The sequence below is a fragment of the Stylophora pistillata genome, chromosome 7 (assembly GCF_964205215.1).
Source record: "Stylophora pistillata chromosome 7, jaStyPist1.2, whole genome shotgun sequence".
Lineage (NCBI taxonomy): Eukaryota > Metazoa > Cnidaria > Anthozoa > Scleractinia > Pocilloporidae > Stylophora > Stylophora pistillata.
Window position 1 is genome coordinate 29,562,233 of NC_142525.1, and position 9,977 is coordinate 29,572,209.

General features: G+C 41.9%; 1 protein-coding gene across 2 annotated transcripts in view; it reads left to right on the forward strand.

Annotated features, from left to right (window-relative positions):
* LOC111320751 (uncharacterized) overlaps positions 1-9,148 on the forward strand; it is a 43,057-nt gene extending 33,909 nt beyond the window's left edge. For both annotated transcript variants that reach the window (XM_088728495.1, XM_088728496.1), the window contains 6 exons: positions 373-546; positions 1,612-1,854; positions 3,083-3,400; positions 4,385-4,537; positions 5,681-6,210; positions 6,382-9,148. In XM_088728495.1, the coding sequence (XP_088584621.1) occupies positions 373-546; positions 1,612-1,854; positions 3,083-3,400; positions 4,385-4,537; positions 5,681-6,210; positions 6,382-6,711 (1,748 nt within the window). In that variant the 3' untranslated portion in view covers positions 6,712-9,148. The remainder of the gene's footprint in view (positions 1-372; positions 547-1,611; positions 1,855-3,082; positions 3,401-4,384; positions 4,538-5,680; positions 6,211-6,381) is intronic.
* The last annotated feature ends 829 nt before the right edge of the window (positions 9,149-9,977 follow it).

The window sequence follows — 9,977 nt, forward strand, 5'->3', positions numbered from 1 at the left end:
CTCGCGTGGGCACTTAGTGAGAAAAAAAAAACATAAAAAAAGCTATTCGCTTTCAATGGGAGCAACGCACACTTAATCATCAACTTAATCATGTCTGCCAATAATGCATTGAAACTCTCTCTCAACCTCACTCATGGCATCTAGTCTCACGGCACAAGCTTTCAACCCCGCATCCCACATTTCACTTTTGAATCAAATGACTTGAATGCCACACAATGTTACGCAATTTCATCCACGGCAAAAATAGGGCGAGAAAGAAGGAAACGTAGAATCATCAAGGGGGAGAATTTGTCCCTAGCTACGTCTTAGCAGGGAAAGAATTCACGGTTTTTTTGTTTATTATTATTTTTTTTTTTTTGTATGTACCATTAGGTGATCGAGGGCCCAAGGGTGACCAGGGAACTACAGGAGAAACGACAGTCGTTCAGGGCCCCAAAGGAGAGAAAGGTCAACCAGGTCGAAATGGTGTGGATGGAACTGATGGAACCAACGGTGAACAAGGACCTCCTGGGCAGCCTGGTGACCAAGGACCCCCGGGGCAGGAAGGTGAGTCTCGCCACTTAAGCCATTACTATGAATTGAAACCTAACATTGACTGGTGAGCGAGATTAAAAACTTTACACCCTAGCATCAGTGTGCATATTCTCCATAGTGTTCTCTGTACATTTCCTATGGTTCTGACAGTGAGAATTTGATTAGTAGTCACGTTTTTTTTGGTTGGTGAGGCTGTTGAATAAATAAATTATATTCAACAGCCTTGTGTCTTACTTGTTACTGGTTGCTGTAGTTTTATCCGAAAAATCCAGCGAAATTCAAGTTAAATGTTGCGTGACTTTTATCGTTGATTTCTTGCTGAGAAACGTATCGCGGGCGCACTTTTTTCCGAAAGTACGTCTTGTAACGCTCATGAAATTTATTGGATTGGTTACTTTTGCGACTAACATCTTCGAACTTGCGACTAAATTTAAGGAATTACTCACAAATTGCGATGGAGAATTTTTTTTCATTTCGAGCCCTGCCTAATGTGTGATTCAGTTATATTGTGAGGAGAAATTAGATGCTAGCCACTCACCTGTGCAAACGTAGGGGGAATGCATGTTCTCACGCATGCACATCTCTGGAACGCATGCCACCGATAAGGGTTGAAGGGTTAAAGTGTGGCGTAAGGCGAAACGATTTCCGCAGTAAAAATGGCTAAGTAAAAGGAACTCCTACTGAGACTTGTAAGTCATGTTATCCATGTTGTCGCAAAAAGACGAACCACGCGGTTTATACATCCCAGCCTTAAAAATGTGTGTGTGTGTGTGTGTGTGTTTGTGTGTGTGTGTGTGTGTTTGTGTGTGTGTGAGATTTTGTGTGTGTGTGTGTGTGTGTGAGATTTTGTGTGCGTGTGATTTTGTGTGTGTTTATTTGTGTATGTGCAAATTTAAAAGTTACGCTCTCCAGGCTCAAACAATTTCTGACTCGATATGAATTTAAGTTCGTCAGTTTCCTTTTCATTCGTTTTAGTGGGGTAGTGTGGGGGGGTGCATTTGGTTCGGCTGCTTTTCACGTTCTCGAGTAATTGAATGCAGATGAAGAGGCTTGTCACTTCTATCATTTCACGTTCAGGTGCGCGAGGTGACCCTGGTCCGATAGGTCCGGTTGGCCCCCCTGGTCCAGATGGTTTGGATGGAGGCGTAGGCGCTAAAGGAGATAAGGGAGAAGAAGGAACAGCCGGGCAGCCTGGGGTTAAGGGTGATGCAGGTATTAATGGGTCTGCAGGCCAACCAGGTGAAAAAGGAGCCCAGGGGCCACCAGGAGAGGCAGGAGCAGATGGTCGGCCCGGGCTGAAAGGAGAACGAGGACCATCAGGTACAATACAATTCATTATTTTCCAACTACACTTCGTAGAGTACAAATAACGCCATAGACGAGTACAAATATCACGCGGTATTTGTACTCTAGAGTACCGGTTAAACAGGTTTTCTCGCATCGCGTAAGCGAAGGGTTGAATTACGAAAAAAAAAAATGGCGGACAATTTGAATCATATTTCCGACGACGAAGAGTCAGAATGGCTGGCAAATATACATCCTAGTTTATTAGACGAATCGAGCGAACAAAAACAGCTAGACGACCTGGAAATTTCTTCATTTATTGAAGAAAATAGAAACAGCAACAAGGCAACGCGCCAATTCCGTTCCGCTTCGCAGACTTCTGTCACGCACTCCCCATAAAAAAATATCCGCGAAATTCGCCCGCACTGAAATAACACTTTGGCGTGTTGGATAATAAATAGCTTATTAGACGTTTTGTTGTGTAGTATCGCTGAGTATATTTACTCGTTACTTGTATTTTGACTCAAAATACGGCACAACTCGTAAAAATACTCAGCGATACAAAAAAACGTCGAATAAGATATATTTATCATTTACGGTAGTGGGCCTCGTAATTATCGGTTTTATTTTATTATTATTATTTTTTAAATCTTGCTTAAATCTGTTGAAAGCATGAGACTTGAGGGAGTGCAGTTCAGGGATGTACATCTTCATATTGTGCGGCCTGACATTCAAGTCTCTCTCTCTCTCCCTCTCTCTCTCTCCATCTCTCTCTCTCTCTCTCTCTCTCTCTCTCTCTCTCTCTCTCTCTCTCTCTCTCTCTCTCTCTCTCTCTCTCTCTCTCTCTCTCTCTCTCTCTCTCTCTCTCTCTCTCTCTCTCTCTCTCAGTTTTAGCATCTTTCAAGGATATAATGAATGTCATTTCATGGCACATTTGCTCATCTCTTTAGTTCTCTAAAGAGGGACTTCAAGTCTCGTGGTGCGGCTCACGTAAAGGTCCCTCGTCCAGATAACGAACCTTGGGTATTCCTCTGTGGAAGTAATTTGGGTTGTTAAGAAAGTCAAACTCTCAAGGAGATAATTTAAGAACATTTAATGGCTGAAATCATCAAAATATTTTTTATATTTGTTACTTGAAAAAAGTGAAAAATATCTTGGCTCAACGCTTTTTTGCGGTTAGCTCTCGGTACTTGATCATTTCATTTGCCACCGGCTGGCCTCAAGTGTTTGTTTCTTTAACGGGCCGTTTTTTATTCTATCGAAGGACCAGACGGTACCCCTGGAGGTATTGGAGCTCCCGGGGAACCTGGAGACCCTGGTCAACCTGGTACCCCTGGGGGTGATGGGGCCAAAGGAAGTGCAGGACCTGTGGGACCGCCTGGACCAGCCGGATCCAAGGGAGATGAAGGAGTCAGGGGCCTTGATGGAGATCTGGGGGATCGAGGGGACATTGGGGCTCCTGGTGACCCCGGTCAACCCGGAGAGAAGGGAAGTGATGGATTTCCCGGCTTTCGTGGCGAGAGAGGAGCTCCCGGAGATGTTGGTCCCCAAGGTCCACCGGGTCCTCCTGGAATCGGAGAAGGTAAGATGTTTTTTTTAATATCTTAATTCATGGAATTTTTTTCGACGGTTTAAAGGTACAAATAGCAACGGGTGACTCCGCATGATCAAGGAAAGAAGTCATAAAATGTATTTGGTTGACATATAAATTACGTCGTCATTATTTTACGTTATCTTGCAACCACGATTTAACCGTAATTAAACCATATCTGGAGCCCCATATACACAATTTATGCATCGTTTCCTTCTTTTCCAAAAGGTACCCCCCCCCCCCCACACACACACACAAGGTGAGAGAAGAGAAGGGGTGTAATCTTCCCGCTCCCGTTACCCAAACCTCTTAATCCTATTTTATTGCATGCGTTTCCCTTCTTTGTTAACTTTTCCTCTTTGCACTTTTTGCTGAGTTTTTATTTTTCTATTTTTAATGTACGTGAAACAAAGTAAGAAAATGTTGTTTACTAGCTATTGTTCCTCCCGTGTCATGTGCCAATCACGTGCCCATCACATGCCAATCACGTGCCCCGATACGTCCCCTTTCCTCCCCTTCCCTCCCCTTCCATTCACTTTCTCTGAAATCGCAAAATATCACCACATGTGCAGAAAATTTGTTCGTTTTTGCACGACAAGAAATGGGACGTTTGTATTTACTTTGGTTAATAGTCAATGAGGAAGGCTGACATGACGGAGGTTAGGTTGATCTGCAGTTTTAGAAAAAACAGCCTACAAGATTCATCATATCTGAATTCTCGAGAGCTAATGATTCTATGAAGAGACCCTCGCTTCAAATCACTTTGTGCGTGTATATGCAGTGTTATTTGTTTGTAGCTAGCTTGCCTGATGGAAAAGAAAGTAGAAGTATATTAGCATACTTGGTTGGGTTGCTGCCTTATTTCCTTTTTTGGGGGATTCAGACTTATACAAGGCATTTTTTACAAACAGGCAGCTCCCCTTATGGGAATTAGCTAATCAAGAAACCTGTTACAATTGTTTTGTTTGATTCCAGGAACTCCCGGCCAAAAAGGTGAACCTGGCTTGGACGGAATCAATGGACAGGATGGTGACAGGGGCGATACAGGGCCCCCAGGGCCCCGCGGGCCTGAGGGTCCGACAGGGGAAGACGGAGCCCCTGGAATCAATGGATTAGATGGACCAAAAGGTAGGTGTCCTGTGCGATACGAAAAGGAGCTCCGTTTGTCAAAATCTGAGAAATGGTGATCGTTGGAAAAGTAGAGGTTATTATTTTTTACCCTTTCACTCTCAAGATACAGGAAGCATTCTCCCTTCTAACTGCGGTACATTTCCTTGTAAATTAAAATAGCATCCTGGAGCTGATAAGCTTGTCGTTTCTCACAATCTGTTCACAAGATATCAAATTGGAATTGCAAGGAGAACTTGCGTGTTAGTCACTTCTTGGGGTTCACGGTCGAAGTCATTTGCCAGCACCAGAATAAGATCTATGGAGCGGTCCTTTTGAGCATTTTCTTGGCAACGGATTCCGGTGAAAGGCTTAAAAACATTTATTAATACATAATTGATACACTGCCCAAACAGCAAACTTCAAACTGTTCTGAGCCACCTTTGACTGGGTGCCACTCCTCAACCGTAAATGTTTCAGTGGGGAATATGGGCTTATCAGCGGGTGATTGTTGCAAGTGCATGGACTTGAAGTCAATTAAGGATGATTTTTACAAAGTCTTGACTCGATCTCACTCAGATCCTCTGAATTTTTATTCAAAGGTCACTGCACACGACATCCGTTCCGCCAGTGAAATTATAGTTATTATGTTCTGTGCCAACAAATCAGCAGTCATTAGTTCTCACCTATCGACAAAAAACAAATGCCTTTCAACTGAATTTCTCTTGTTATCTAGAGGGGAATCCTAGTTTACAATATTTGCCTAATTAGCATAAGCAATTCAGTTTACGATGGAGCTAAAAATAAATCAGTTCTGAATATCGAAAGGTCAACGTACGATTAACTCGGTCAATGAATACGAGCCTGATGCATTGAATACTTTTTGTGCAACACGGGTTTAAAAACTCAAAATTTTACATAGAATGTTTGAGCTCATTAGCGCTTTTGTTACCCAGAAATTTTGCAGTTTTTGATGGACTATTTCTCCTTGAATATTACACCCAAAGAGCTAAAAATTTCACCATGTACTAAGGTTTTCTAGCTCTTAAGTTGCCTAAAGTCAATTTGTATCTAACATGCTTCCTTCTTTACGCAAAGCCGTATGCAAATGAGCAAAAATGTAAACAATGACGTCAGCATGAATCCGCCTATATTCTTCTGTAGGTGAAAAGGGAGACCCGGGGTTAGAGGGTCAATCCGGTCCCCCTGGAGAGAATGGTCTGCCGGGTCCTCCAGGACAAAGCGGAATTCCTGGACCCCCGGGTGAAGCAGATTTCGGATTTTATGTGGTGCGGCATAGTCAGACCGCACAGCTTCCTGATTGCCCAATCGATACAGTAGCGCTGTGGGAAGGCTACAGTTTGCTCTACGTTCAGGGCAATGAACGTGCCCACGGTCAAGATCTTGGTCAGCCGGGTTCGTGTCTTCCTAAATTCAGCACCATGCCGTTCCTGTTTTGTAACCTGAACGAAAACTGTAACCTAGCCTCGAGAAATGACTACACCTTCTGGCTGTCGACACCCGAACCTATTCCCATGATGCCAGTGGTAGACAGTGATATCCGGCCGTTCATTAGTCGCTGCCGTGTCTGTGAGGCGCCAGCTATGGTCATGGCCCTTCACAGCCAGAGCATGGTCGAGCCAGATTGTCCTGAGGGCTGGGATAGGCTTTGGATAGGCTATAGCTTCTTAATGGTAAGTGTTTTTAACCTTTGCAACACAACATCCGCTGTCCCTCTCTTTTTTCCTAGATTGTTCTCTAGACATCACCCATAGTTAAAGGGCTAAACTGTGGTTTGATATAATTTACCCCTTATCTCTCCTCCCTCAATCTCGATAGTAATCTAATTGTGTAATTCCCGACAGCACACGAGCGCCGGAAACGATGGAGCAGGCCAGCTTCTATCATCCCCAGGCTCTTGTCTGGAGGACTTCCGTACCAGTCCTTTCATCGAATGCCACGGCCGCGGGACATGTCATTACTATGGTAGCACGTACAGTTTCTGGTTAACAACCGTCACGGACGAGGAGCAGTTCCGAACACCGAAATCAAAAACGATTAAATCCGGAAACCAACGCGAACACGTCAGTCGCTGCACTGTCTGCATGAAAAAAGTTTACAGTAATAATAATGGCAACGGAAACGGAGGAGGAGTCGTGGATCCCATCGTGGACCCTGGTGACCTGCCAAATTAACTCAGTTTGAACAATATTCATATAATAAAGTCGAATTTTTTTCTCTTCTTGTTTACGTTCAGCAACGTAACTTCGTTTTTCTGCGTTACTTTTGGATTACGCTGCCGTTTAAAATTCTTTGAAGGTAGGAATGCGATTCACCTCCAAGGTCAGTAGACCTGGTGTTGGCGTATTTTTTTTTTTTTTTTTTTTTTTTTTTTTTTCAAGTCTACAACTTTAATTTCACCATTATTAGAATTAATGTCGTCAATGAGTTATGCTGTTTTCTACGTTCTATCAGGTTCGTGTTACTATTCAAAATCCGTTGACGATCACTTTAAGGATTAAAAGTAAACCACCTGCATGTTTAACAGACGTGATCTGCGTAGCTTATTTTTCTTCACTCTATGACGTTCAGGTCTGGATTGTTGATGATTTTCGCTCTCAAAACATATAATTTATCCTTGGTGAATCTCTTGATTAAATATGTTTTGCTGGACACTTCATTTTCATCAAGGCCGTTCTCGCTCCTTTGGATTTTTTTTGTTTTTGTTTTCAGAGAATGACCAAGTTTTAAAGCATGTCCTCTTGCGCTGTTTCAAAAAATTGTTTTCCATCCGATAGCATCAAACCTCTCAGACTTACTTGTATTGAAAATTTGCGTTTGCAAGGAGGTTTGCTTTTTAATTGTTATGCCCTATGACTGAACTTAAAAGGAGCTTTTCCGCTCTGCTTTCTAAAACTGCTAGTTGACAGGTAGAAAGCAAAGTACTGGTCAGTAAGAAAAAGAAAAAAAAGAACGCTCCTAAAGAAGAGAGAAAAAAGCGCCCTCTCCGTAATGAAAATGGTGGTATAATCCGTTGGCTTCCAATAATTTTCTAGGTGGCTTTTATTTCGGTATGATAGACTATAGGCTGACTGGGAATGACATCAGATTAAAATATGGAAAGTCAGCGACACAAGTGAAGTCGCGCGTGACGTTTTTCCTTGGTCCGCCTCGATGGATTAGTGGAGTCATGCGTAACCGTTGATCGCAGGTCCGCCTCGATGGATTTGTGGAGTCATGCGTGACCATTGTTCGCAGGTCCGCCTCGGTGGTCTGTCGTTTGTCAGAAATTTCTGAAAACTTTGCACTGCCCTTGAAAAATAGTGTTAATGGCGATTAATTCAACTGAACACCGCCGGGAAAAAAAAAGTTATCCATCCGTCCATGAAACAAAAAATTTTCAAGATGGACTCGAATCAAGTTTGCGACGACCTTGATTTGCGAATTCGCGTCCTAAGAAAAAAATTAAATCGATTGTAAAATTAGAAAAATTTGGACGATATTCCGCTCGACGGAAAATTCTCATGTATGCGATTAACATAGTTATGTTTAGTTTTCTATTATGCAATTTTATTAATATTTGTATGCTTTCTGCAAGAGACCGTCTCACGAGAATTATTTGTCAGAGTTGTTCGTTTGGTATAACTTTATGGTAGATGTCTAGCCACACTCTCTTCATCTAGGAGCTATGTATAAATATAGAGCTTGTTTTGAAATGTAATGTCTTCCTAGTTAATATTGATGACCAACCACAGAAATTTGATGAATAGTGTTAGATAGGTTTGTAGTGCGGTACACGAAGCAAACGGTTCTCTTAAGAAACGGTCTCTTGTGTTTTCTCTTTTATAAATACTCTTATACTATACTGGGTGGTTGGGTATAAACTTTTTTCTCAATTAAGACGATAAGGGGATTAGGAGTACAGAGTATTATTTTGTAATTTCTGTTTTAGGAAATGCTTTTTTTTGGCACAAGCAATCGTAGGACGTCTGGTGTGTTTTAATCCGACTTAATGATCACGGAAAATCACTTTTTAGAGTTCTATGAGTTCGCGCTGTATTGACGCTTGCAATCAGACAATTTAAGGCCACTGTCAGCATTTTATCAGCCAATGATGAGCAAGAAGCGTCACAGTGATATAAATCATAGAATATTTAAATTGCTTTTCGCAAGCTGACACGCCGTGGAGTTTCGTTGATATCTTGATGGAAATTTGAAAGTTTCTTCACCATTTTGATTGAGTAGAAGGGAAATGCGTCTACACAGTGCTTGATCAAACAACACGATCAAATTCATTTAAGTATATAATGACGTCGTATGCGCGGCAAACATTTCCAGTTAAAACAAAATTTTGATCCACTGAGTAATAATTTTTAATGATCTTTTGCCAAATAAGTTTCCTATTGTTGTTATGTGCCAAAATATAGAATGAATTACACCAAAATATAAAAAAAATTTTAAAAAGACTGAGGTGGTTCCAAAATAGTCTCGCTTTTTTAATTACATTATAATAAAAGTCAATCATAGTAAAAGTGACCATGTTTTTATTAGCTTTTTTAGATGATATGGAATTGATCTGTAGAGCGACTGTAACAAGACTAGATTTTGTAATTAAAGGTTTTTTAATAGTTAGGAAGTTGTTGCGGTGTAAATGAAATGATTACGCATCTCCATTTGAGGTGATTGAACCCAGCGCCGACTACTCGACGCAGCATCGAACTTTTTTTTACCTGTATTCAACTGGGATTAAATTAAGCGTCAAGGGAAAGAATGTCAACTTAACTCGCAACTACGCACCCACCCCTCTCCTAACCCAACATTACTTCTAACTTGGTATCAGTTGACCGTTGTTGAGTTAGGGGTGGGGGGTGGCTGTGCAGTTTCTCAGATACAGACATTTATCTGTTTCAGCCTGCGGTTTCGTGTGCAACTTGTTGTGTTGAGCGACAACAGAAGCAGACAGACATCCACTGTATCAAACTACCTCAGAAAATTATAGCTGCACCCTAATAAGAATTATTTATTTGATAACTTTTCAAAGTCTTGAACGGCCAAGTTTCATCTATGGTAGCTATTGGCAACGGCATACAGGACTTTGAAGTAGGTGGGCGAAGGATAAACATGGACTCTACCCCACGCGAGCTCAGTGGAATGAATGAGTTGCCAGTAACCGGGTCCTTGCGTTTGTACAAATATTTCTGGGATCGCCACGGGGCAAACATTGCGGCCCGCTAGAAAGAAATGTATTGCGAAAGGCAGTTTCGCTGTTACACCTACCTTGTATCAAAATTATCTTTATCCATCTACGATAAAACTGCAGCGAAAAAGCGTTGATCTCTCTCAAAAATCGTATTTTTGAACACCGAAACTCCTTTCGCCATACATTTCTAACTAGCGGGCCGCAATGTTTGCCCCGTGGCGATCCCAGAAATCTCTGCGCAAACGCAAGGATCCGGTAATT